Below are 27779 nucleotides of genomic sequence, written 5' to 3' on the forward strand. Positions count from 1 at the left end.
AACCTACTGCGAGGCCCCGAGGCAAAAATGAAGTCTGGGCTCAATGACCCCCATTCTCTCTGTGCGTCATCATTTCAGCTGATACTGTCCTTAGTAGTGTGTATTTTGAAACGTGCAATGCATTGACATACAGTGACCCTGGGGTTGTGGGGCCTCTGGGGGTCTGGGGCCCCAGTCGCTCACATTGGCTGGTTGGTAATCCAGCCTTGTTGGGAAGGGAATATGCAGTACAGCTTCCTTGTCCATGTTCTCTATGAAATCAGCACACTGCACACACTCATCGAGTTGATTTAATCCATTTTAATAAATAAATAGAGAAAATAAATTCATGGCTCCATAGAGACGTGGTCCTAGTTACAATGCAGGTCAGTAGACACAGACACACTGAGGAGAGACAGGCTGCAATCACGCAGGAACAGATAATGGGATTTCATCCCTCTTCTGCACAGATTTTATGCTTCCACGGCTGATGAATATGAGTGATAATCAGATTTTTTTCACGTGACGTCCGCTCCTTATATGGGTAGGGAGCATCCGATCACAGGTCACAAGTTAAAAATCCAATTTGTTGTCCCCATGAAGCTGCAGCGACTGACAGGAATAAGCTGTGTTTACTGAACTATAGGAGGAAGATGTAGCTTATTGTACAGCTTTGGCCTTCTTTCACTTTAAATATTATACACTTCTTATCCCAGCTTCAAAAGAGGAAAAACACAGTGTGTATGAGAAAATATAGAAACTCACAGAGCGTTTTATGGTCAAATAATACCAAATGAAGGGACTCGGCTACATATTAACATATGACCGTCGTGTGGTCTAAATGACCAATAAGTCCATCCATCAGTCCCAGGATGCTGCTTGTAGAAAGCTACTATTAGTCGTACTGTGTGCAAATCCTCACTGTGTGGGTTACGTCAAGGTACTTACAGTTACACAAGAACAATGTCCTGTCAGATCCAAGACACATGGAGGTACAGTATATCGTGATAAATAACAGTAATAACATGCACAAAGTCAGATATCTCTTCAGGGAGTGAATATCTTTGTCACGTCATAAAGAAAACCAAGGAAGTTCATCTTTGCACACCCAAAATAAAACTGTTATGATCAAATGTTATTAAACTGTTCAGTGTGATTAAAAAGAACAAGTTCAAAATACAATGGAAGACCTGCATCCCAATCAATGATCTTATCAATAGTATTATACACAGTTACACAGTATCATATCATCTCATATAACAGTCTCAGTCCTTCTTTAACAGAGCTTATATCAAGAGCTTTTAAACCAACGAGAGAAGCAGGTTGTGCAAAGGGAGGAGGAAACGAGTGCTACCCTGTAGCAGAAGCTGGTTTAGAGTTTATTCGAATTCATATCTTACACAATATGAAATCATGAATCTACTGAGTGCGAGACCATTTTGACTTTTGGAGGTTTTTACAGTCATAACCAAAATGTACAGCATGAGACCCATTTTATCATTGTAGGCACCTTTTAAACAAACCAAACAGGCTATAGCTTATTCCGTAAGAACTGTAGCAGTCACCGTCGTCCTTCTTCAGCCTCCCTCCTTCCTGTAGGTCCAGTACTAAGCTACACATTGGACACAGTCTAGTCAGTGTAATTCTATGGATGCTCCTGTACACAGCAGCAAATGCATGAGGGTCTACTAAGTCCGACTACTGTGCTGTACACCACGTCTAGCTTAACACAATGTTTATTACATGAGCACAATGCTAGAACTGAGTGCTTGTAGGGATGAAGCTGAACATGTCCCGTCCTGTACACTGGGTGCTTGCATGCTGAGGGCCTCTGCTCTCGGGCCTCAAAGTGTCTGCAGCAGAAAGGCTCCCACTGCCAAACAGCCTGCATGTCCCAAGTGAGTAGCACATCACAGGCAGCACCCAGGCTGCTTTCACTCTATAGCACATGGCAGCAGTTGTACTGAGCCAGCGGCAGGATCTTGGGCTTGTTGTGTGTCGGTATGTTGAAGGCCAGAGCTTTCTCACACAGAGGGAACTGAAAAAGTCTATCGCGCAGCTTTATGCTGTGTCGTTTCCCCTGCTCTGCCTTTGGGGCCGCCTCGTCTCGGGTCCCCGGTGCATTGTGGGGTTGAGATCTGTCTGTGGCGAGGTCATCTCTTCCATCCTCCTCTGCTTTCTCGTCTTGTTCTCCTTCTCTTCCTGCTTTTGGAGCCTCCCTCTCATTCAGGATGAGTGTGGCTGAGGGCGCAGGGATGGAGGATTCAGGGAGGAGAGGAGGAGGTTTGTTGGTGTTGTTGTTGGGTTCTGTCTCCTCGTCATTTCCTTCGTCTGGGCTGGAGTCTGGCTGCCCCTGACAGCACTGTACCCCCAAACCAGGCACAGACGATGGTGGGACAGGTGTCTTGCTGACCGGCTTGTCTCCATGACTGACTGGCTGGTCTGAAATCACACAGCGACTGTCTTCTTTCTCCGTCTCCATCTGCACAATTTCTTCCTGCTCCTCCTCTTCCTCCTCCATTTTCTCCACTGAGCCTCCTAATTCTTCTTTTTGTTCCTCTTCCCTGCACTGTTGAATAACTGCTGCATCAAGCATCTCCTTAGCTTCTCTCTCAGGCTCCTCGGCTAACACAGATGCCATACCCTCACCCTCTTCTGCCAAACTGCGTTCCTCCTCCTCCTCTTCCTCCTCTTCTTCTTCTTCCTCACAGATCTGCTGTAGCGCAGGCAGGTTTTTGAGGACAGGAGGCTCTTCGGCCGGAGGTGGACGAAGTGTGAAGGTGAGGCTGGGCTGCCAGGGTCCAGGGAAAGGCTGCTGAGCGGGGGGCCTTGCAGCCAACAGGTCCCCACACTCAGGTACTCCTGAGCGGGGAGAGCTGGGAGAGAGGGCCCCTGAAAGCCAGTGTGGCGGGGCCTCTGGGCTGAGGAGGGCGTTCTCCAGCCCCTGTAGCCAGTGATGAGCCTCGATCTCCTCGAGTGAGGCACGCCGAGACGGATCCTTCTGGAGCATCCTGGAGATCAGACTGACAGGGAAAAGGACAGAGAAGTGTTTACATTTCATGGAAGCTGCAATTTGCTTGCTTTATTTTTGTAGCTATGAGTTATCACAGCAACCGAACTGAAACAGAGAATGACCTGATTCAGATGTGATTCTAGGCCATCTCCACTCTTCTTACTGAAATGGCCTGCATGAGTTTCTAATTTCCAGGAGATTGTTCTGATCTATTCTGCTCCTTTCCTGAGCTCGGTCATCATGTGACAGAGGGTAACTCATATGACAAGTGCTGTGTCAGATGCTCCAGGATATGTTTGCAGACGCAGATGATCTGACAAACCACTTACCTCCAAGCAAGCGTATGAAAGCATCCATTCAGGGATCTTTCCTGGAGAGATACAAGCTGTTGTTTCACACAAGCAACCTGCGCTGCTGTTGTTCTCTTTTATGGCATGTGCAAGTACTTTTAAACCACCAATTTCCCCATCCTGTGTGTTTACATGCTCATGTTTCATGAATGAGGCGATTTCATTTCGATTTTTCTCATCGTCCATAAACTCAATCCCATTAAAAGACCAAAACAGCGTGTTAGTCTGTCTGCCAACACTTCTCTGTAAATGTTTAAAAAACAGCTCATAAATATATCATTTTGTTTTTAAAAAGGCTCAGTAATGTCCTAAAACAGCTGGGCACTAGTTATGTGCAAATGTTACTTCAACAGGATTAAATAGTGCAACAGTGAGTATTTAAACCATCATAATGGTGTAAAACAAAGATAAAATTGAAATTAGTACAGACAATAAGACAGACAGCGTATTTAGTGTTTGCTTCATTAATGATTAATTAATTGAATGAACATGACCTGCATAACCTGCAGAAAATGCACAGATACATAAACATATTAAACATGATTAACTGACTTCAGTTGATGTAAATTTGGCTAAAATCAACATGAGTTTTCTCGCTACAGCAACTGGCAGCACTGACTGTTTTACTAGAGATGTGACAGCGTGGACTGGACTGATACCTGCTGATACCCCGTACCTGCATTTGGATTTTACTAGCAAATGTAAAAGGTTTCAGCATTTTTTTGTGTGTGTATCTGAAGTTTTTATTTGGATTTGTTAAACGCCTGCCAACTGATTATCCCTCTGTTAAATCAATAGTGAGCAGTGTACTTATCTGGAAGAGTGTGCTCTGCGGTCTTTATCTCAGAGTAATGTCATTCACTCTCCAAAGCTGGAGAGGAATTCAAGCTATACTGATGTCTACCCTGCAGTCCTGTGAGCTGAAGACAGTGTGTGTATGTGCATGTGCATGTGTATGTGTGTGTGTTTGGGTTAGAGGTGCAAGGAGTAAAGGAGAAGTGAGAAGACACACAAGTACTTGTGAATATTTTGTTCCTGGGGTGTGTTTTTGTTCCTCTGACAAGACTGAAACTGGTTTATGGTTCAAGGACACACATATTTTTACATTAAAGAAAACAACAGCCTATATTTGACAGATGACACTCAATGTTCATGAAGTGACCACCCAAGCCACGCACGTAATGACACACATAAACACAGAGTAAACATATAAAATGCAGACATGGTGCGTTCAGGTCACCAAACGCCCGTCTGAACAGGCACGTCTTTAGCTGATGAGTAGGGATGAAGTAATTAGGCCACGTGTGCAGGAGCGTGACCGCGCAATGCTCTGCAAGAGTGTGAATTTTAAACTGGATCCTACAGAGAGCCAGCGAAGAGATCTAAGTGTGGCGCTGATGTATGACCTAGTGAGTCGCCCTGTGGCGGCATTCTGGATTGCCTGCAGACGATCGAGAGCACGCACACTTGTGCTGCAGCAGTCAGCGCGAGGTGAGATAAAGGCATGCATAAGCATCATCTCTCTGCTAATATTCCTTCAGTGGAAGAAACTAATCAGCTGCTTAACATGGGCGTCGAACCATGATGACTGATCAAGTATTTCTCCTGAATTATGCAGGTTGGAGTGTGCTACAGAGGCAAGAGGTCCAATAGTTTGTGTTATCATGGGGGCTTCCATTTCTGGAGCTACTAAGAGAGCCTCTGTCTTATCAGCACTGAGCTGAATTTTCTGCCATTCAGGCTCTATTAGCGTGAGCACAGTCTGGGCGCCTGAATAACCTCAAAGCCTCCTTTTAGCAAGAACTACTGTATTTGCAGCAGGGTGGAGAAGCCTCTGAGACAACTAGGCCACTAAAATTATCCACTGAAACGCACACTAATGAGATGATTTTACGGTCAGCAGCTACTTAAGACAGGGCGACCCACCACATCTCTTCAAGAGCAGAAAATCTCTGTGAGGGAATAAGCCTTTAAACGGAGAATCAATTTACGATCAAGACATAAAACATCCACAGCCGTATCATTCATCAGTACTCACTCTCTGCAGTCGTCTGAAACGTGTTCGGGGACGCAGTAGCGGCAGTCCAGAATCATGACCAGAGTCTCGCTGTCGTTGGTTTCCTGGAAGGGGGGGACTCCGCACACCAACATGTACAGGATCACCCCAAGAGACCAGATATCTGGAACACGAACACACGCGCGCAAAAGCACAAAAATCAGCCTTAAATAGCGAATCATGTCAGGCCTTAAAATAGCCTCCGATGCCTCTGCTTTCAGATCGTATTTAGAATTCTGCGAGCCTCGCAGTTCATAAGGGATGTTTAAAAATATTTGTCCTTTTTGAATTGGACTTGAAAACACTGAGTGGTTATTTTCTGCTACAGATGAGGTGAACGTCTCATCCTACACATCCTGGATTCCTGGTCAGCTTTTTTTTTTTTTTTTAATTTTCCTTCATATTGTGGACAGAGAGGTCAGAGGTCACGGTGAGCCTTCCTGCTCAAGTTAGTCATCAATGAAGTGAAAAAATACAGCAGGAAAGTGCATGAGCAACAGCTGGATGTCCGGTTTTATGTGACTAAAGTGCGAGGCCTGAGCTGCAGACTTGACCCCTGACACACACACACACACACACACACACACACACACACACACACACACACACACACACACACACACACAGGCTTCCTGGTGCTGACAGACAGTGCTGACAGTGTGTTCTTTTCCCCTCTCCTCCCTTTCCTTCCCCTGCTGCCCCTCCCTCTCTCGTCCTCATACAGACAGTGCGAGGAGGTCCATGCGAACTCAGAACAGCCTGAACCAGGCGAGAACACTGTGGCTGGTTCAAGGAAACACACACATACACACACACACACACAGATGCAGAGGAAAGGGAGCTGGGGGCTGAGGGCCATAACAAACAGGGCTTGTTGTGGTGTTGTGCTATTCTGAGAATGATCTTTTTTCTGTTTCTCCCAAACACTGGAAATAGGAAGACTGCACATTTTGTCCACATCGTGTGTTAACCGCTAGAAATAAAGCCAGATCATGTATCTAATAAATGCTGCCTCCTCACATATCACATTTGTTCCATGAGGCAGTTCAAGGACAATTAGTTAGTCATTACTTTTGTTTGTTTTGCTTTGTCATTTAGTTTTATTAACCACGCTAGCGGTGTATTAGAGCTACACCACAGTAATGTTCATCAGTCAGTCCATCACTCTGATCCAGGATGAAATATCTCCACAACTTTTGGACGGCTACATTTTGACATTCATGGTCACCAGAAGAGACGAATGACTCGCTGATCCCCTGATTTTTCCCATAAAGCTCAGCTCAGGGCAGGAAGCACGGCCAAAGAGGAGACAGTAAACTCGCTATCGACGCTTCCTATGTTTCCCCTGATGTGAATCAACAGTTATGAGATTATTTCAGGTCATTTCTGAAACAGTTCAGCTCACACTCCCACGGTCGTGTCTCACTGAAACAGCACAGCTAACCAAAAAAGGCTGTTGAGGCAACAAAATCCAAAATCTGTAAAGTTTATACTGAAATATAGTTTATCTTTATGGATAAAATTGACTGTTGACATATGTATACTGTTTTGTTCATACAATTTAATTATTACTTATTACTGCTTTTGCCTTTGATGCTCTATGTTTTTCCAGTGCTGCTGCAATAAATGTGTTGCCCTAAAACTGACTTAACTCCAGGCCTGTCAGCTGTACTTCGTGTTTAGAGCTAATTAGCAAATGTTAGCATGTTAAGACACTACTGAAACTGAGGCACAACTGAGAGAATAATTTATCAACATGTGAGAATAAATAATTTTTTTTGCCATTTATTATCTTAGACTGAAAATTAATCCAAATGTTCCCTTTCTGAGAACATATGTAAGAATATAAGAATAAAGCAAGATTGCTTCTGCAATAAACTTGCCAATTAGTTCACACTATTCAAAATAACACATGTAATAGCTCAGCAAGCTTTAGGATGGTGATAATTGTCGCTCTGCGCAAGTTTTATAGTGAAATTAATGAGAAATATTACACAGTAATGCAAGCAAAAATGTGAAAAAAAAGCCACATGGTGAAACTTGTGCCTTTGTAAATAAAGTTTTTCATTAAAATAGCCAAAGCTGATCAGACTGCTCTTTCAGAATCCAGTAAAAATCCTGCAGTTCATCCAGATGTATATCTTCTGTATCCATAGTCTGTCACATGTACCAGTCAGCCATTGTCCCGCATTAGACTCATGATGGTCCAAACAACAGCCCTCAGTCCTCAGTCGTACAATGTACACTGACGCGCACACTCACGAGCACACTCATTCCAGTCTGGGGAAGTGTTATGCAACAGGGAGGAGAAGCCACTGAGTGCTGGGAGTGTACTTTTCTCTGCTCGCTGGGGAATATCACACGTTCTCACCATGCATTAGTGGCCTGCTGACAGCACAAACATCAACTCCAGACAGACACACACACACAGACACACAGACAAGCAGGCACACACACTGTTTTTATACACCAGATGTAGATAGGATCAATCTGATTGATTTAACAATACAAGTGTTGAGATACAAAAGCTTCTTCACAGAGTTCAGCCAGTACTGCAAGAGGAAGGGGAGTGAACGATCCTGGTTCTACGGTTGGTTGTGGCTCTTTTCGGGGGCTGCCTCCACACTGCGCATTTTCCAGATCAAATATGTCATGAAGGGTCAACGAAACTGGCCCCGATCCAGAGGGTCCTCAATGTTCAGACCAAAAAAATGCAGCCCTTTATTAGCCCACATTTGGAGGACAAAAACGGAGCATGCCAGCATCCACTGCATGATGGTAACTTACAAAACGTTGCATTCAGGTCATCAGTCTTTAATGAATATAAACTATATGAACTGGACAGAACTGTGAAGCCATTTTTCTCATTATCTTGACAAATCTAATTATTCTGATAAGATTACCTTCTAACTCAGATGTAATGATCCCGATAAAGCTTCGAAGCAGATGATTCTATGTACATTTACTGTGCATGAAGAGGCGCATTTTTATTTCACCGACAGGCATCTTTTAGTGACTTGACGCTAGCAAAGGTGGATCTGCCTAAAACTGCACTATTTCCTTGGAATGAGTTGAGCTATTACAATTATCAAACTTTAATTGGGAGCGGTTTTATGCAATTTCCCCCAAGTGATGTGACTCTTTGGATTTTGTTGCTCAGAAGGATGATTTGTTCTCTGCACTGTGTTTATTAATTCCGACACGTCGAGTGCTGGAGTGCTGGTTCTGGGTTTTTCAGGCTCTGGAAAAGTCCTTGTTGATATAAACAGAGCAGGAGCCTTCCGGTTTATATGGAAACACTGACAAAGCGTTTTTGTCTGAAAAGCCTCTCCGGTTATCCAGCTATTCCTTGATCTAAAAATGGGATGTTTCGAGGGGGCTCTCCATGCGCTGCTCTCAGCTGGGCAACCACCACCCTTCACCCTGGAGCGGAGAAAGGAGCGGCGTATACGATGTGGCAGCCAGCCAAAGAGGAGCGACGGAGAGTCATTGTTCTAAATGAAACTTTTTTTTTCCACTTTGTGGACACTGGACAGCACATCTGAGAGCTCTGACCTCACACTTTTTCACTGTGTCTCACTTATTTTAACCCCAAACCTGCCATTTATTGATTTAGAAAGCAGCTTTTTCTGACCTGAAGTGATGTTACATTATCTGTTTGGCTCAACTGACAAACTAAATAAGACCACGTAAAAACAAAACAGGCCCAGAAATGCAAAGTACATCACCATCAGCCACTGTTCTTAAAGTGTGCGACGCCCAGAGAGGCTCACAGTATCTGCAAATGCACAAGTTCCCCTAACAAAGAACGTACTCCACCGCAGACCGCTTAAGGTCTTCCTCTCTTCTTATCTAACATTTCCTGTGACTTTCTTGCCAAACCCAACTTCTCTGCCATAACATACAGTCATAGTCATATTTAGATTTTTTCAAGCAGAGCACACTCACATACATACACACAAACTGTCATTTGTGGCCTTCTTGGTATATGACAAACCAGGTTGACCCGGTTCTCTCCAAATGTTTAGTGCACAAACATGTAACATGCAGACGAGCGTGTTCATGTTCAGTGGCGATGACCTTTCACTGACTAAGTGATTTTCTCATCTGTGAACGTAAAGCGAAGCCCGACATTAACGCGATGACCTCTGAAAATGTACACATATGTGCGTGCACGGTAGTGGGCAGATGTTACGTAACAGTGTTTATCTTTGTCAAATGCAGGAGATCTCGTGGACCTTCCTGTCTCTCCTCCACATCATATGACTATCATCGAACACACACACAGGCGCGCGCGCGCACACACACACACACACACACACACACACCGTGTCCTCAAACAGAGTGCGCGTGTATTGTAAAGACTCCCAGCAGTGAAGAAGCCATCGTGCATTAAACAGCAGTCTGTTTATAGACAGAAATATCAGAGACACAGAGAGCAGTCTGAGTGTGTGTGTGTGTGTGTGTGTGTGTGTGTGAGACGGGTTTATGAGTCACCTTGCTAAGCTGAGATCATTGAGGGACATCTTTTCCTCTGTGCAGCTCAGGATTATCACGCACACACATTACTGTGTGTGTGTGTGTGTGTGGGGGGGGTGATGGAAGTGTACATTATTATCGCAGTGATATTACTGTGATCAGTGTTGGGAAAGTTCACTTTCTACAGTTCAAAGTTCAGTTCACAAATTTTAAAATGAACTCACAGTTCAGAATTCAAAATGTGAACTAAGTTCAGCGTTCCAAAAATGAACTAGTTCATAGTTCTTTATTTCTGTGAGCTATTATTTTCCAAAATTATTGCCAGACAGCAGTTATTTTATCCGTTTTAACTCTGTAACTATGCGTCACATTTCATCTTCATATCCAATTTTGAACCCTTATCCAGCCAGGGTTTACATTAGCATTGAGGGGACAGCATTTCCACATTGCTGCTTTAAGGCTTTGTTGCTGTCCATTCAGTCCACACTAGCAGCAGCTGCAGCTTTCACCCCATGTGACTGAAGTGTGGATTTTCTTTCTGAAAGCCAGCAGGCAAAGTTTGCACAGAAATGCCAGATTTTTACCATCTTCACCGACCTTGTCAGAAAACTCTTTAAATGATCATACGATGCCTCCATGCTGCTTTTTGTTTTGATGACGCATGCGGCGGTGCGACACTGGTGGCTGGTGTTGCCAGGTTGGGTGTTTTTCCCGCTATATATTAAGGCCTGTTTATGGTGTGTTTTAGCCGGGTTTTCGCCTGGAAGGTTCTATAGAAATCTGGCTCCCTATTGAACAAAGTTAAACTGAGAAAGCGTGCCGTTCACAGACACCAGAATGAACGAGTTCACAGTAACGTTCATCAGGCAGTGATACAGGCACAACACTGACTGTCATATCCGCAGGTTGAGTCGTGTCAGAGTAAGACAGAACAGAAAAGTGCACTCGAGTTGAAGTGAAGCAGAAACCAGCCTTGGAGGATGTCATGATAACACACACAAATGGATTTAAGTGGACGCCCTTCGTGTGGACGCTTTTAGAAAGAGGAACTAACAGGAGAAAAAGGAACTAATGCAACTCATGAGTCGTGCTGAAGTTATGGGTGCACGTGAGCGATGTTTCTTCATCACCGCTCCTCTTTATAACAAACTGGGTTAACAAAGAACACCATCCCACCGAGACCATGAAAAGCAGGCAACGTCACAAGGCAATCTGGGAAAAACAAAACAAGACCTTAAGTAACACTTTCACTGATTCTCACCCATTTGCAACCATCGGCGGTCCTTCCTTTAAAACAAAAACAAACTACATGTCTGTCCACAAGAACAGCTCCTAACTGCTCAGTCACCAGAATAAATAGCACCCTAAACCTGCCAAAATCCAGCCTGGTCCAGCTTAACAGATAAGACCACCAACCTCCCTGAAGCAGACATGCTGTGTCCTCCGCAGAAGACGGGGGACCAAATCCCTCAGTTTTCCTTCTGCTTCTAAAATGTCAAATCCCCAAATCTATCAGCCTGCCTCACCTCTAAGGCCACACCGATGCCAGCAGTGCAGACCAGCCCTTCTGCTACGGATGAACAGTGATGCATGGTGCTTTCCCTTTCTGCTACCTAAGTCTTTCTCACACACACACATCCACACACACACACACGTACATAAATGCTTGCTATGCAGCGTGAGAGCCCAGTGGCGAGCTGCAGTGTTTGGTTCTACTGCAGAACGTGCCCAGTTGGCTCATAACTGGCTGGCTTGCTTAGACTGACCCAGATACACACACTAATCCTTTACGGACACGCACACACACAGATTCATATATACACATAGACACAAACACATATAAGCACATTAATACCGATGGAGCAGGAACACACACACACACACACTCAGATACAAGAAAATACACAGATATAGATGCACAGGGTCAAGGGGACAACCATGACCACACATAAGATCTCACACAGAGAGAAAATGATGAATGCAAACACACACACACACACACACACACACACACACACACACACACACACACACACACACACACACACACACACACACACACACACACACACAAAGACAATCAGGCTCACAGCCCTGCAGCTGAATTTAGCTATAAAAAGTACTTTATCACTGATAGTGTCACATGAACAAAAGCTCCAGACCAGCTACTAAATGAACCTCAAATTACACCAGTTAAAGCAGACTAGAAGCCTGCACATACTTGTTTGTCTGGGCCAGGGGTTTAGCTGGTGACCCCCTGTCACCACTGGTTGCGACCTGTTTAACCAAAGAGTGATTTCTTTCCTTGTATTTTCATTCATCATGTTAAAACTGTCCAGTAATGCAGAAGAAAAAATGACAAGTTCAGAGGAAAGTCTGACAAAATAATCCCAGGTTGGGATTTCAACACCAGCAACATTTGTCTGTTTTTCTCACCCACAGCTGGAGCATCATACTCTTCTCCCAGCAGAATCTCTGGAGCCGAGTACGCCAGCGACCCACAGCTGGTGGCCAACATAGTCCCGGGTTGGAATAAGTTGCTGAACCCAAAGTCCGTCAGCTTCACTGCCCCCTGCTGCGGAAAGAACACCACATTCTCGGGCTTCAGGTCCCGGTGCACCACGTGGAGCTGGTGGCAGTACGACACGGCCCGCACAATCTGGGCGAAATGGCGCTTGGCGGTGCCCTCGGCCACGCCTCCCTCATGGCGGAGAATGTAGTCGTAGAGGTCGCCCCCCTCGGCCAGCTCCATGACCAGGTAGAGGGTGGTCGGGGTGTCGATGACCTCGTAGAGGCGAACCACGTTGGGATGCTGCACCAGCCTCATACACCTGAAAATAATTAGCAATGATGTTGAGATGACTGTCTCGCAGGGTAATCTGAGGACTATTAACTTAATTGTTAATAAGGATGCTCTGAGCGGTGCAGCTCCTTCAGGGAACCTTCAAATTTAAAAAGAAGCAGTGGTTCCACTTTTGGATCTGATAAGACTCAAAGGGATCACACACAGTCTGAACTAAACATGTCTGTTTGAATTCCCATTAAATGCGATCTAAAAATAAGACGTCCTCCCACTTTTGTTTTTCTAACCTTCAACATTTCCTCTCAACCTCTGTCTTTTGGAATAATCATTAATCTTTACCTCACTTCCTGTAAGAGGTGGCTTGTTGCCATAATATCAAGTTTTGTCTTGTCAATCATCTTGACAGCAACCAGTTGCCCGGTGTTGACGTGACGAGCCAGTTTGACGACAGCGAAGTGGCCCCTGCCCAGCGTCCGTCCCAGATGGTACAGTCCGCTGAGGTCAGAGCGACTGGGGCTGCTCTTGGGGTCGAGATGTCCATCCTGGGCTGAGGTTATTTCTCCAGAGGAGTCCATGTTTGGGACAAAGCGGGGATTCGGGCGGTAGGAGGGTAGAGGAGGGATTGAACTGGAGGGCTTCAGGAAGAGGCAGAGATAAAAGGATAAAAGGAAAAAGGAGACAGGAAACAGTTGTGTCAAGATGTTGAGGACAGAGGGAAGAGGGGGTGCAGGGTAACAAAGTTCCTCATTGATGGGGAGCCGCCTGGCAGGACAAAGAGAAGACACCACAATGAGACAAAATGGCAGCGCTGATGATTTTGTCTTTGGCCCAAAGGGAAAAGGGCTTAGATGAGGTCAGATGCTGCTAATGCCTCATGCCTTCAAGCACCGGACCAGAAATAGATGGATAATACACATCTTTTAACGGAGACACAGCAGACAGAGCAAGTTTTAAATGAAGTAGTGAGGACTAGATTACACTGCGTATAGATTATAACGAGGCTAAAATATTCTTTCATCGTCTGTGATGTTGGAGGGCTGTGTTTGGCTGTGTCTCAAATAACACCCATCCAGCACAAATGGCATGCCGAATCAATACTGTAACAGGAAACCATAATGTATGTATGTGTGCGTGCGCCTTCGTGGATATGTGTTTGTGTGTCATTAGTTTGGCTAAGAGGGTTCAGATGGTGGTATTAGACCTGATGATGTCATCGTCAGATCTTCCCCAGGGTAACAAGTTCAGCTGCCATCATCATCTTCATTAGGCCACCATGGTCATCATCAAAGCAATTAACACTGTCAATGTATGCTACTCGTCCTCATCACTTTCAACGCCTCATCATCATCATCACTTATTCATCACTCTACAGCAGCATCAGTAAGACATCAGCAGCCTTTGCCAACACCTTTAAAGCCCTCTGACAGCTTCACTGGCTGAGTGGACAGACGCAGGCCTCGCCGCGTTCATATGCGCTCCTGTGCTCGCCTGTGCGGTCCTATCCGCTTCGAAACGCTGCGTAATCTTGCCCACTGGCCGCTACACTTGTGTTCAGGCCAGCTGTTCTCTACTTGGCCTCAACTGCAGTCCCGAGTTGGCACATACGCATGTAGTCATCCTCCTGGCTGCCGCTCAACACCTCCAAACAAACATCACCAAGCACCTCGCTGACACTGACAGCGCCACAGCGGCATGACGCCGCCGCCGGACCGCAGACTGCGACCAAAACACAGGGACCCCGGTTCCAACTTACCATTGTTGTGCACATATCCCGTCCCTGCGAGCCGTTCAGCTACCGCTTCTTTCTGTCACTCCACAGCCTCACACTCAGTGTCACCGCTGAATTCAGACGTAGAAAACGACAGCGCCGCCTTCTCCTCTTCTTTCATAATGCTCCATGTTCGCGGTCCATGTGCGCACATACTTTTCTCATGACCGCCTGCCCGTCTCAATTCATTCCAGAGTCTCGAGCTGTGTGACCGCGCGCCCGCTCCGCAGAAAGAGACCCACACAAGACGGAGTGGGACGCGGCATCTCGTGCGCGTGCACGCACATAGGCGCGTGTGTCCAGCTTCCTTCTGACGTCAATACATTCCAACTCGCTCCCGCGGCGGAGCAGCGGCAGCCAGCGGCCGCGAGCCTCTCGTACTCAGTGGAGAGAGGAAAACGACTGAATGGATGCTTCGGAAGTCCAAGGAATTATATAACTGACTAATGTGTTTTTTCCTCTGAATAGCAGGGAGGCGCAGTGAGCTACACCATAACGTACATAATGACCTGCATTCCTGAGATGCTTCTGTTGTAATGACTTTGTCCTTTTGGCCGGAATTCACACAGAGGAGTCAGAGAGCCACGATGGAAATGAGAACTAAAGCAAGAAAAAAAAAAGTTGTTTCCATTTATATCTCTAGTTTGCCCCTAGAGACTGGAAAACTCACATAGCGCCCCCGTACTATCACGACAGGGAGTTTCACTGTGTGTGCAAATGTTAAATGTGAAGTTTGTGTGTGTGTATTGTCCTGTGTCCACTGGTTCATCTGATCTTTCATATGACATCACATCACACTGGCATTCACCTCCTTGAACGGATTGTATTTTTGTTGTCTGTAGGCTTTTTCAGTTGTGATGATATTGGAGGGTCTGCACTGGTCTGCTTGATGATCTCATCCCAGCTGTTCTTTGTTTCGTCTCACCAGCCAACCTGCAGGATAATGGGGCCATCTAGTGGCCCTTTTCTTTCTTTCTTTTAAAATCATATTTACCTGCATCACAAACACACTGCATGTGTGTACATACAGTACAGACAAAGATTAAGGGTCTCTCTCTCTCTCTCTCTCTCTCTCTCTCTCTCTCTCTCTCTCTCTCTCTCTCATAATAAAAATACACACACATGCTTTTCAGACGTATCTAAGAAACTAAGGAAACAGAACAAGAACAAAACATGATGCATGTTCCTCTGATATGTCTCCTTTTTTTCGACACGACCTGCCTCATATCACTGTTGTTGGGTAACTGAGTTATCTGCTTAGTTTTAGATTTGTGGACTCCTTACCAAACGTCCTTTGAATTTGATTTGGGCTATAATAGAAGTCTGGCTGTTTATCTCTTTCATTTAAATTCACACATTCCAGTTCAACATTAAGATATATTAATTATTGTAACTATCTAATCTTTTAAGTTTGGCGCCATCTGGTGGTACTACCAAACACTGCAACAGACTGCATGTCATCATATAATTAATGTCTCCTCTATCATATTAAGTAGTACACACACATATAGTCTGGAGTAAACCTATCTACATTGATTTCTGCCAACCAGACATACTTCCACATTACATTCATGTCACTTTGATGCTTTTTAACTTGCATCAAGGAACAACTGAGTGTTTGATTTCAGCATATAATATTCACTAAATATTCATTAAAAATCCACCTTCCAACCTCTCTACATCTTACTAATTGAAACAAAACAAACAAAGGTGCACTAGAACGAGTAGAAATAGCATCCAAATGCAATCACCTCCTGATTCCAGCTCTATACTTATATACCAAATACATTATGTATTTCTAATTATATTTATTTATTTATCCATCGTGTGGCTTGCCGCAATGTATTAAATCTGTCAGCTTCATCCATCAATAGTCAGAGGGTGGACTCAAATAGGGGTTGAACTTGAATCTACTACTTTTGCTGAATTCAAGATGGCAGCTCCTGGTGTGGATCTGAGTGCGATCTGGCATGCTTCAGTAGTAGATATGTTGGCTGTAGTTAAACAGATGGAGGCAAATGCCTTTTGCTTTTTTAGATCAGTTTGAGGGCTTCACTGAACAAATTGGAAAGTAGCTGACCCTGACTGACAGAGAAACTGATGAAGCTGTATTCATGATCTTCATGGAGACAGTACAGCCTCTGAGGCTGCAGGATCATTTGATACACCAACACCGGTCATACCAGCTTGTCAGGAACAGGCACATTTTGGTGAAGTCACTCTGAAAGACTCAGAGCTGATTTATATGACTCAGCTCCGTCAGTCAGAAATGAAACTTGACTGTGAGCAATGGAAAACAAAACCTCACTAAAGCACATGACGAAATGAAAATCACTCACCCATCCACATCATAGCATATGTGGTGAAAGCAAAAACAAAAGAGAAACTGTAGTTACCTGCTGTGTTTGTATTACGAGGCGGTCAACTCAGGTTCGTGATGAAAGCTCACGTCCTCAGCATGTAGCTACAATTATCACTTTCACCGTGCAATTTGTCTCCCAGACAAGCTCCTTGTGTCCGCTCCCTCTCTTTCAGTTGGCAATCAGTGCTGTAAAATTGTGGTTGCATACTAATAACTTCACTCCAAAAACCATCAAGCTGGCACCAGATGTGGGCTCTGTTTAGTTTTAGAAGTTAAACACTCAAAATTGATCATTATTCTGTCATGATTTGTCTCCAATGGCCAGTGATTAAGTAGCAATCACAAAGAATTCAGTCATTTTTGATTTGGCCACACCTATAGTTACTAATGTCTTTTTTAATTTGAGGATTTTATGCTACGCCGTCAGTGACATCACTAAGTGGTTGGAGGTTTGCTCTCCATCTAACAGCTCACTGTTGCTGTTCCTCCTTCTTCCATCATTCCCTGCAGCATTTTTAGCTGATTCACTATCAAAATAATGCTAAAAATAACTTGTTTCTAGTGATCACAGTCAATTTGTTTTGCCAGTTAAATGCTTTTAATGTGAAGCTGCTGCAGTAGGAAATGTCTGCATTAGCAGTAACTTAATACAGCATTATTTCCAGGAATGTCACCACCATCAGGACTATTTGCCCACAGTGCCAGTTTGAAGATGTTTGGCATAGGACCGACCTCTGAATCAAGATTTCTTTATTTTCGTGCATGGGAAGGCAGATTTCCTGCTTCAAAGACAAAGAATAATAACATTGGCAAACACAAGAGGGACTGGAAGCAGAGCTGCCCGGCCTCTAATAACATTAATCCAAATTCTTAGTAGAAAATAGCACTGGCGGTATTTTCAAACTAGAATTTTTATTATTTTCCACACATGTACATCAATAAATGTGAAATTGAAAAAAAGGGGGAAAAAAGCCATACACATTAATATACACACAACACTGAAAATCTGAAACAGCAAATAATGCATGTATACATACATACATACATACATACATACATACATACATACATACATACATACATACATACATACATACATGGGAATGGCTTTCAAGGAGAGGTTAATATAGAACTTGAAAACTGTAACTGTATGCATGTCAAGAAAGTTTTTTTCCAATTGGTGGGACCCATTTCTTAATGTTTCCCATTATTGCCATTTAACATAATAATCTATTCAAATACAACCTGAGTAACCCACTGAACTGTGTAATGGCATCGCGTTTTTAAGCCCTGTTATCACAGCTTGAATCCACTCTGCAACAGCAGGGGCCACATCACAAAGTTTTCTACAATACAAAATAAAATTATTTGCTAGACACAATATACTTACACAGTTTTACAAAATAGAGGATTAAGCTTTGCTGTAAACATTTATTTTGCATGTAACATTTTAACTTGGCCCCAAAAATAACACACTCTATCACACTCTTAATACCCTGTGGAATCGTCATGAAAGAAAATACATTGAAATAACTTAAGACATCAATATCATCATCATCATCATCATCATAAAGACTTTCAAACTGTCCATGTTTGCTAAGACACAGGTACGCTAGCAGTGGCCACAAAGGCTGCTCTTTTACAAATGTTTAGTCCTGTTCAGCAGAGATGAGCTGTCACGGTACAGTCTCACCATCAATTGAAGATTCTTCTGTTGTTGCTCAAGGCCTCTGTCAGCTTGGTTTGCATGATCTCCTTGGTTGAATATAGAGGCAGGTCCAGGAATGAGTAACATGTATGTGTCTCAGGGTAGTACTGGTCATACAAAAGATCCGGGACTTGTTGAACTCGGACTGTCATCTTGATCTTTTCCATGCCAAGAATAGGCACCCTTTCAAAACCTGTCACAAACCCTAGTGGTGGAGGGGAATAAGGTTGTCTGTGAGTCTCTCACTTTTCGACTCAGACATTCATATTGTTAAAACATCATCTACTCTGCAAGTGCGTTTTCCTACAATAGACTCACCAGGCAGCAAGTGTACAACAGGTAATGCAAAAACATTCACAAACTATCTCGATTGAAATTGCTATGGGTAATAAGAAAGTATTGATAATTGACTTAATTATGTTCTAGTGGTTTCAATTTATACTGTGTCTAGACTGTTTTTCTATGTTAAAATCAGGTACAATACTTACAAAGGAAAGCTTTCTTCTGATCCTCACTTAGTTCATCAAAAACCTCCCAAAAAATCTGTATGGTGGGATGGCCAACATGGTATCCTCCCTCATAACCTGTGTTCTAATTACAGTGAAACAGACTTAGAATGACTTCTGTTACAGACAGTTAGAAACACTGGTAGTGTTCAAATCAAGCACGTGAGGATGTGATAAATCTGTTGCAGTTGCAGAGAAAACTAGACCACGAGTTTACCTGTTTCAGCTTTTCCCAGTCATGGAAGTCTTTTCCCACCAGCACTTCCTGGAGCTCCTCTGGCCGAAACAACTTCACCAGATCTCGTTCACACACCTGGAAGAAGCCTCGCTTGAACTCACGAAACACACCCTCCACTGATGTGTTGAAGGCATGATTCACGTAGGCATCCACAAACTCCTTCCTGTTTAGCAAATGAAAGTTTCAATTCAACAAATAGATTCATCTGTCAAAGTATTAAATGCTCTGTTCCAATTTATTTCAAGCAAGAAATGAAGTGTGAGGCAAAACCAGGATTTTTAGCTGAGAAATTCCATTACAGATTTGATTGTAGTCAGATGGCTAGTGTCAAACAACCTGGTTTCAACATCGCTAGACAAAAGAAATGATAACTGACATTCAGAGGAGTGAGTTTGCTTCCCCCTCATTGGTCATCAACAACCAGACAGTGGAAAGAATTGACATGTTTATACTCCTTGGCATTTTATATATATTGTCAACTGACAGAAGTCTTCCTGTGGAACTTGGTAGATTTGTTTGATCGTCTACAAAACTCATTTGTGCTGTACCTAAATGGGCCTCACTCTTTTCTTCCCTTTGGTCACATAATTGGCAGACATGATGTATCTTTCTATTTCTATGCAGATGATACACAATCATATCTTCCTGTCAGTCCTACTGATAGCAGCCATGTGGCTGTCCTCAAGAACTGCTTTGAGGATATTAAGTGATGGATGACTTGTAACATTTTCAAGTTTAATTAACAACGAAAGCATAAATAACTGTGTCCAGGTCAGCTGCAGAAAGAAATGACTCAATTATTCATAATATACAAGTTTGATATCCCTACAAGGGGTTAGATTCTTATTAACTGATACAGAGAAGACTCAATAACCCCTTGTCCTTGGTAGCTGTGTAACTTCCTTTGTTTAAGAAGGCTGAGTCTAACAGTTTCATAGTAACAATGGATCAGATGATACTGTGTGAAAGGGGTTGCTTGTTCTGACAAACACAGAGACTTATCACCAGACTCGGCAGTTCCTCTCAGCTCCGCAGAGCTTTACAGCTCCTTTTAGCTTTAGCTTTTAGACTATTTTGGTTTCCCGGCTCAAGATGTTCATTGCTCCCATGAAAGTTACAAAAATGTTGATAGAGCAATAAACACTTTGGTCCTTACTTATTTTGACTTGTCACTGGCTTTCCAGGATTTTCAGGATCAAGGTCAACGTTTACACCATTCCAGGTGATCTGTTGATCAGTTGTAAGAAAGAAGAAGGTAGTGATAACAGTGCTTTGTTGACAATGGATAAAGTGGATAAAAGGATCATGGATTGTCAGTACATAAAGAGAACAAATGACAGAAGCCATCTCTGAAACACCTACCAAAAAATCTATGCACATATTTTCCAAGTCATCATCATCATAGTCTTCCAGGATACTTTTCAGACTCCTTGAAACAACAAAGGAATCAAATTTAAGATATCAAGGAGGTTATACAATGTTTCCAGTATGCTTTGACCAGAAAATCAACCTAAAACCAAAATCTCTGTGATTTATATATACATTAATTCCTCTTACTTTGCAACACGTGGGCTGAATTCTATCATATCCTCCAGTGAAGGCTTTACATTAAGCAGCTTCTTGAACAGGGCCAGTGAGAAGGGTAAGTGTATGATACACTGGTTGTATAAAGCCAATCCACACAGAACTCCAAGCTGGAAGTATCTCTGGTCCTCCTGTGTCACCTGGTGTTGATGGTAGAGATGATTTATATCAGAAATCTTTGTTATTTGTTTATGATGTAAGACCTTAAGATCAGAATTGAATATTGGCTCACTGTTACACATTATCATCAGGAGGCAATCTTTTAAATACAGTGATTTCTGAGGCTATTGCTCAAAAATAATTTTCCTGTATGAAGATGTAAAGTCTTACTTTGGAAGGGAACCATGCCAGCGTTTCAGAGTCATTGAACATGAACATCCCAGATTCAGCTGACACCATCTCATGAAACACTTCGTAAAAGAAGTCTTTTCTGCAGACATCATCGATTGCAAGGTTTTCATCAAAATAAACCTAGACGACAAAATGGAATGAAGTTTACCTGCTGAAACAGTAGCTTATACAAGAGTAATTAAACAACAATGCAAGCTTTTTAGTATGACTTGGCAACGCTATGGCAATCAGATCAAAATTAGATGTTTTACCACAAGTGGCATTGTGTAGTCACTGTCATTGGCAGCACCAAGTTGTTCAAATGTGTCTTTTAAAACCGATGCTCGCCTCAGGTTCAGTCCAAAGAACAGGTCTCGAGGCTGTGATAATCGATTTCCCAACATCATATCACGGATGATGGGATAAAGTACTTTGCACTGGAATAAAATAAAAGATTTAATTTCACACAAACGTGTTGTGCAGCTGGCAGCTAACTTCACAGTGTGCCTGTGCATGTATTACTCTATACTATAATAATGTGTGTAACGGGTAGTTCTCATGTCTGTTACCTTGGTGAAGTAAGCATTCATGTCAAAAGCCATTTTCTTTGACTGCAGATCCATCACAATTGGAAAGCTACAGAGGATTAGCGGCTCAGCACGCACATTCTGAAAGGGAAGAAAAGCATACAGGTTCTTTACTTTAACAGAACATTTATATGACGACACAACAAGAAACAGAACAGTGAGAGAAACAAAGGGAAACTTGAATGACGTGCAGTTATCATGAAGTGGATTCAACCCCATGCTTTACAGACACATGGCTTTCGCTCACAAACTAACTAACAATGTGTTTTTCTTACCCTGCGTTGTGACCGTGAACGCCAAAGCTGGACATCCTCACAAAGAAAGTTTTTGTCAATCAACACGTAAAAATCGGTTTCTGGTATCCGTCGAGGTTCTGCAATCCTGCTGTTGACCTTTAAAACAAGTGTTTTACTTATTAGGCGAGCTTAGGATCAAGCTGTGTGACATCTGCACAACATATGGGTATCAACTAATGCTAACATTGTGCATATACTGCAGGACGAGCAGCAGGTTTCTGACTCCAGAGTTGCGAGGTACAGGAACAAAGGACAGGATCACTGACAGGGCCTGCTTCCACACCTTAACATGTTTCTTCATGGTGGAGGGCGACTGTGAAGACCACCAGTCCCCTGGGGAAGACAGCACAGAGATTTGCAGACATTAATGTCAGGTAACATTTCACTCCTGAGCAGATGTCAAGGACATATTTCAAAGTTTGTTCCAGGTTGATTTGGTGACACCCGTGGGTACCAGTGTTACAGCAAGCAAAGTGTAATAACTCTCATTAGACGCAGCAGCAGTGGGGAATACTCTGTTAGCATTAGCAATAACTTAATGCAGGTCTGATAGGGTGTAAAGACAGAGACCAGTACAGGGTGAGACGGTTATCAATGAAATAAAACTGCACTGGATTGCATGCATGCATCATTTCCTGTGACTCTCTCATGCTTCCAGGGAGGAAAATCTGAGTCCAGCACAGGAATGGCGGACTCCGCCACTACCAATAAAAATAAAAAGTAGCAAAAAATGCAGCTTGATTTCATGAAAATCTCAAGGGCTACATCTTAAATGTACTGCATCTTAAAATAAAAAAATAATAATACAGATGCTATGCTAATACTACATGTGCGGTGGTGACAGTACCTATGACCTGGAGGCTGTCAGGAGACAAGCTTAGTACAGCAGCAGCGACCGCCTCTGCGAGCTTTGTGCTGGCTTGTGGGTGTTTGTTTCTCTGGATGGCATGCAGGAGCTCATTGAGAAGCAGATAGATCCTCAGCCCCTCCACTCCTACTGGATTCTTATCAAGGGAAGGAAGCAAGCGCAGAACAGCAGCCTCAACCTGGCAAAGGATTACAAGGGTTACACACCAGTCAATGTGGACGCAGGTGTGTAGAGTGAAGGTGTCTGCATTTGGTCATTATTTTAAAAAGCCTCAGACAAGTTAGCTGGCTTATTAGAAATTCCTTTAATCAGGGAGTAAAACACACCATGCTTTTTTTTTTTTTTTAAAAATAACACAGATATTCAATTCAATTTTCACACAGATTACATCACATCAGTTACCTCTGCCAAAACACTGTCCTTTTTCACCAGTTTCTTGAAAGTAAGTCGTGCAAGTGACAAGTTCAATCCAGAGTCCTTTCGTGAAGTCAGGAAATGCTTATCTTTGCTAAAAACACACAAAAAAACTACACTTAGGCAATGTGTGAATGTCTGCCATATTTCATCACCATCCATCCAATAGTCAGCATGGCTAAACAGGAAATGTTAGGATTCACCAGAATAAAACGACTGTCATGCACACATGTGCTGTGTTTACCTTTGCTCAAGGAAGCTTTTATTCACAAAGGATGCAGAGGAAAATGTCCTGTGAATTTCCCTGTGAAGATGAACATTTTTAGTCAATTGCACAGAGAAAACAGTGTTAGAAGCTTTCAGAGAATAATTAGCATCAGGTTACTCTTCATAGCAATACCGTATACCTGAATAAACTGCTACTGTGTTACACTCACTGTTTTATCTTTTTCCATGACTTTGAATCACACTGAGAGGTCCATTTGTCAATCATGTCTTTAAGACACTGCTGTGTTACACTGCTGACAGTGGCGACGCTTGACTCCTCATGAACTTCCTGTGAAAGAAACAAGCTGGCTTGACGTTCACATTATTCCGCCTCCAGCCATCATGGCCGACACAGCCTGCACTCACTGTTGGTACCTCATTAGACGCGCATGTTGCAAATGAACAGTTTCCTCCAGCGAAGATGTTTTCAATTTTAGGATGATCAGCCGTGTCTGGAACAGTGATTGGATGAAAGTGTAATCTCCTCCAGAAATCCATTCATTGCATTCACATTATTTAATTCACTTATTAAAGAAACATAGTCACCCTGTGGCATTGGAACAGGCAGCGGCACAGACGGATGACTCTCCTCTCCACGTCCCAGCTGCCCTTGCTCTCCACACCCAAAGGAGTAGACCCTCTTGGAGTCTGTCAACACTAATGTGTGACACCTGAGCAGATAACATATTACAAACAACATTTTTATTGTCATCAGAGATGTACTGCAAATAGACTGACTGCTGATTGTTTTCAAAGCATCATTCTGAAACTAGCTCTGTGTACACTTTACAAGGTGACAGCCAGACGATGTACACTAGATGTTGTAAAGTTTCCTCAGAATGCAGGTCAGATGCCTTCTTCGGTGTCTTCATGGTTATTGTGATGTTATGATGAAACACTGAACAGAATAAAATCTAAAGGTTCGTAGTCTGAGATTAATGTCCTGATGCAACTGTGCAAAATATGACAGTCAGCTTCTCCTCAACAGTGATGAAGTGTCTTTTTAGTTCACATTTAAAAGAGTGAGACTTTATTTCTGTGTGATTCGGAACCAACTGAGAAACACTGAGTTGATTTTGATTTAAAATACATTTTAACCCTTACATGAGTGAAACTGCAACGATTAAAAATCGAATTATGGCATTATGAAAGGTACTGTACCGTCCACATGCGATCTTGGTGACTTTTGCGCCCCAGAGCTCTGCAACAAGCCGAGGTCGTAGCTCATCAGCGAACGAGTTGTGGCCAAGCTGTCCGTATTGACCGGAGCCAAATGTAAACACTGCACCTGTCTGAGGAAGCAAACATGCAAATGTAGCTCAAAGTTGCAAAGTAATTTACGTTCACAAATCTGTGGGATTAACAATGTCAGCATGTTTTTTTTTTCTTGTTGATAAATGGAAAACTTTTTCATTTTGTCCACACTGATCATTTGCACTAACAAATATCTTTGTATTAACCATGGATCCAAAGACTGCCACTACATAAAAGGTGTCGCTCGTACTGATGATCTCACAGAGCGCGATCATGAGTCTTTCAGCTCATTGTTTCGGTTGTAAAACCTGTAACTTCAATGTTTTCAGACTCGCTGCTCTCATTAGTACGGAGGCCCTAGAGTGCCACGAAGAAAAAAAAAACTATACCGTACGCACGAAATACTAAAACGTGCGCACGAAATAGTAAATCGAATGCACGAGATACTAAAATGAGCGCACAAGATAGTTTTTTCCCACGCTTTGACTTGCATACGGCTCTTTGTAGTGACCACTTTAGATGTTCACAGTCAGAACTCAGCTAATTAACTTTAAATTAAATTAACTTTATATAATGACATTCTTGTTGCTCTTGCCCTGAGACATGGGATGTGTTGCCACCTGTCTGTATAAATGAACCAGTTAATTAAATTGTGTGCACACATCTAGTTTTTTTTTTTCTTCGTGGCACTTTAGGGGCTCCGTACATCAGTGTCATCAGCCACAAAATCAATGTCAAGACTTTTTGAAAACAAATACATCTTTTAAACTGATATCTAAGCCTGATGAAGAGGGACTATTTAACATCTTGGTCTATTTCTTATGTTAGCTGTTCCAGAAATGTGCTATTCAACAATGTACACATAATGAAAATCCCATATTTTCATCACAGGGATGCTTAAAAATTGAGCCTTGGGTTTATAAGACCATTTAAACCTTTTCAATCATTCCATTCGTTTATAGGTGCCGTTTGGTGAGTAAATTAGATTCTCTTGATGATATCTGCTCTCTTGGAGGTAGAACGTGCTCTTTTTCCAGCAATAAAAAGTTGTTGATTAGTGGTTACATTAGGAGAGTGTTAAAAGTTTTCTGGTTACACTTAACAATATGATATCAACACTGTGAGTAGGTATTAAGGAAGTAAGTGTCAGTAATTTAGTGTCAAGTATTAGAAACTGCTCCAGCTTTCTTTGTCTAACCTTAGTCAAAACGGCAGTGTGGTCTTTTCCACAGGAGACGTGAACCGTTTTCTTCATGTTCAGGCAATGAACAAGAGTTGGTCTATGTCTGTCTACAGAAAAGAAATGAGAAGTCAGGTTAACATGGTACAGAAACAGCACATATTGGATAAATATCAGATATCACAGCTGCTTTTTTTTTTTTTTTTACCTGTCCTGTCTCCCAGCCCAAGCTGTCCGCAGTCGTTCCTGCCCCAGCCGAACACACCTCCAGACACAGAGGTGGCGAAGCTCTGCTCTCCCCCTGCGGCGATCTGAACCAGGGGGATGGCTGACAGAGACTGGAGGTGTTGGGGTGAACTGGCGCCGAGCTCCCTCTTTCCCAGACCCAGCTGGCCTCTGGAGTCCTGACCCCATGCATACACCTGACCATCTGTGGAGGCATCACCACGACTTTATGAGCTCACACTGCAGCCTACAATAACGTCACCTGCTTTGTCAAACACTTCCCCGACATGTTGGACTCTGGAATACAACACATAGGGCTTTACAATATACAGAGTAAACATATGTCTATGCATTAAATCCAATGCATTGAATGCTGGAGGGCAGAGAGCTACACTTCTCGACAAGAGCACAGGTAGTACGCAGTTGTTGGAGATCATGAGGAAATCTCTGTAACTGCACAATACTCTGAGCACCACAAATGAAACTACCCAGTGTTTTAAAGGTGGAAAGCACAGACACAAAACAGTCCAGAGATGAGCAGTGCCACATTAATTCCTCCCCTTCAGTTTACACAGAAGCTGCAGTCCACTGGACACTTTACTGTACCTTTGGTCAGGGCCAGTGAGTGCTGGCTTCCACAAGCAACCTGAGAGACTGGTATGTTACACAAAGCTTCCAGCGGCCTGAGAGAAGAGAAAGAAAGCGCTCTGACACTTCATGACGGTGAATCCAAATGAAGGCTTTGCAACCACTGTGCGCGTGGACAGCAGAGCTTCTCCTTACCGCGGAAGGTACGTGCGAGTGGTGTCCACACAGAGGACAGTGCCTCTGTCAGACAGCAGTGTGACCGCATCATCCCCGCAGCGCACAGCCTCAATCTTCTCTGGACATTTCACAAACTCTGCAAGCACAGAGCCGCAGGAACACAGCAGGTGTAAGCGACATGTCACTGCGGATAATACAGGAGCTTAAAGTGAACCTGTTTCCAGCAGACGCTCACTCTGTTTTCCTCTCTCTCTTCTCCCGTCTTCTCTCTCGATTGTGCGAATGATGAACGAGTTTCCATTACTTTTGACGAAGGCCAGCACACTTTGACCTGCTGACAGATCCGCGATGTGGTAACCGAGCTGAAGGTGAAGGAGCCCATCTGGTGCTGTTCTGTCGATGAGTGAGCCGTCCTTTTGCCGAAAGCCGCAGTGGCTGTCCTCCCCCCAGCAGTACATCCTCGCTGTGCGCTCCTCAGCAGCCACAGCTGACTTTTACCAGCTGAAAACGAAAGTGAAACTCAGCTGTCAGCGAGGAAAACAAAACCTGAGCGGGAGCGTCGTGGTGAAACGAAACAGGGTGGCACGCAGACACAGCTGATGAGTTCACCTTTAAATCCTGAGTAAACGAAAGAGAGCCTGCTGGAGAATGTTTGTTTGTTTGTTTGTTTGTTGGCGCTTCTTGAGGATTGTTCAAAGAGCGCGCGCGCGTTTGCTCACCTTACAGGTGACATCTCTGCCACTCCAA

At 43.4% G+C, this 27779-nt stretch overlaps 2 protein-coding genes across 3 annotated transcripts; both read right to left on the reverse strand.

The window, feature by feature from the left end:
• Positions 1-285: 285 nt before the first annotated feature.
• On the reverse strand, positions 286-14717 carry snrkb (SNF related kinase b). 2 transcript variants are annotated; one of them, XM_070972470.1, is made up of 5 exons: positions 14434-14717; positions 13020-13442; positions 12314-12708; positions 5381-5522; positions 286-3002 (listed from the first exon to the last, which is right to left on the reverse strand). In XM_070972470.1, exons 2-5 carry the CDS (start codon positions 13253-13255, stop codon positions 1919-1921), a joined length of 1857 nt encoding a protein of 618 aa, XP_070828571.1. In that variant the 5' UTR covers positions 13256-13442; positions 14434-14717; the 3' UTR covers positions 286-1918. The 2 variants fall into 2 exon arrangements, with proteins under 2 accessions (XP_070828571.1, XP_070828570.1); XM_070972469.1 differs by having other exon boundaries at positions 13020-13315; positions 14434-14712.
• A 3754-nt stretch (positions 14718-18471) lies between these two features.
• herc56.1 (HECT and RLD domain containing E3 ubiquitin protein ligase 56.1) lies at positions 18472-27490 on the reverse strand. The gene is made up of 23 exons (XM_070972027.1): positions 27268-27490; positions 27051-27168; positions 26874-26950; positions 26251-26472; positions 26061-26152; positions 24770-24900; positions 24155-24279; positions 23984-24060; positions 23779-23897; positions 23586-23645; positions 23330-23435; positions 22907-23105; positions 22244-22392; positions 22039-22155; positions 21746-21844; positions 21449-21613; positions 21177-21317; positions 20820-20986; positions 20625-20691; positions 20419-20489; positions 19242-19425; positions 19007-19109; positions 18472-18723 (listed from the first exon to the last, which is right to left on the reverse strand). Exons 1-23 carry the CDS (start codon positions 27488-27490, stop codon positions 18506-18508), a joined length of 3030 nt encoding a protein of 1009 aa, XP_070828128.1. The 3' UTR covers positions 18472-18505.
• Positions 27491-27779: the final 289 nt, after the last annotated feature.

This window comes from Chaetodon trifascialis, chromosome 10 (genome assembly GCF_039877785.1).
Source record: "Chaetodon trifascialis isolate fChaTrf1 chromosome 10, fChaTrf1.hap1, whole genome shotgun sequence".
NCBI lineage: Eukaryota > Metazoa > Chordata > Actinopteri > Chaetodontiformes > Chaetodontidae > Chaetodon > Chaetodon trifascialis.

What these genes read in the sequence shown, in the direction of transcription:
- snrkb (XM_070972469.1), bottom strand. An exon ending in CACCTCTTACAGGAAGTGAG is followed by an intron (nt 12,709 to 13,019) that starts GTAAAGATTAAT and finishes AATTATTTTCAG; the next exon opens with GTGTATGAGGCTGGTGCAGC. An exon ending in GTTTCAGACGACTGCAGAGA is followed by an intron (nt 3,003 to 5,380) that starts GTGAGTACTGAT and finishes TTTCCCTGTCAG; the next exon opens with TCTGATCTCCAGGATGCTCC.
- herc56.1 (XM_070972027.1), bottom strand. Translation starts at nt 27,490, where the DNA reads ATGTACTGCTGGGGGGAGGACAGCCACTGCGGCTTTCGGCAAAAGGAC. An exon ending in TGGGCTGGGAGACAGGACAG is followed by an intron (nt 26,153 to 26,250) that starts GTAAAAAAAAAA and finishes TCTTTTCTGTAG; the next exon opens with ACAGACATAGACCAACTCTT. An exon ending in AGGACAGTGTTTTGGCAGAG is followed by an intron (nt 23,106 to 23,329) that starts GTAACTGATGTG and finishes ATCCTTTGCCAG; the next exon opens with GTTGAGGCTGCTGTTCTGCG.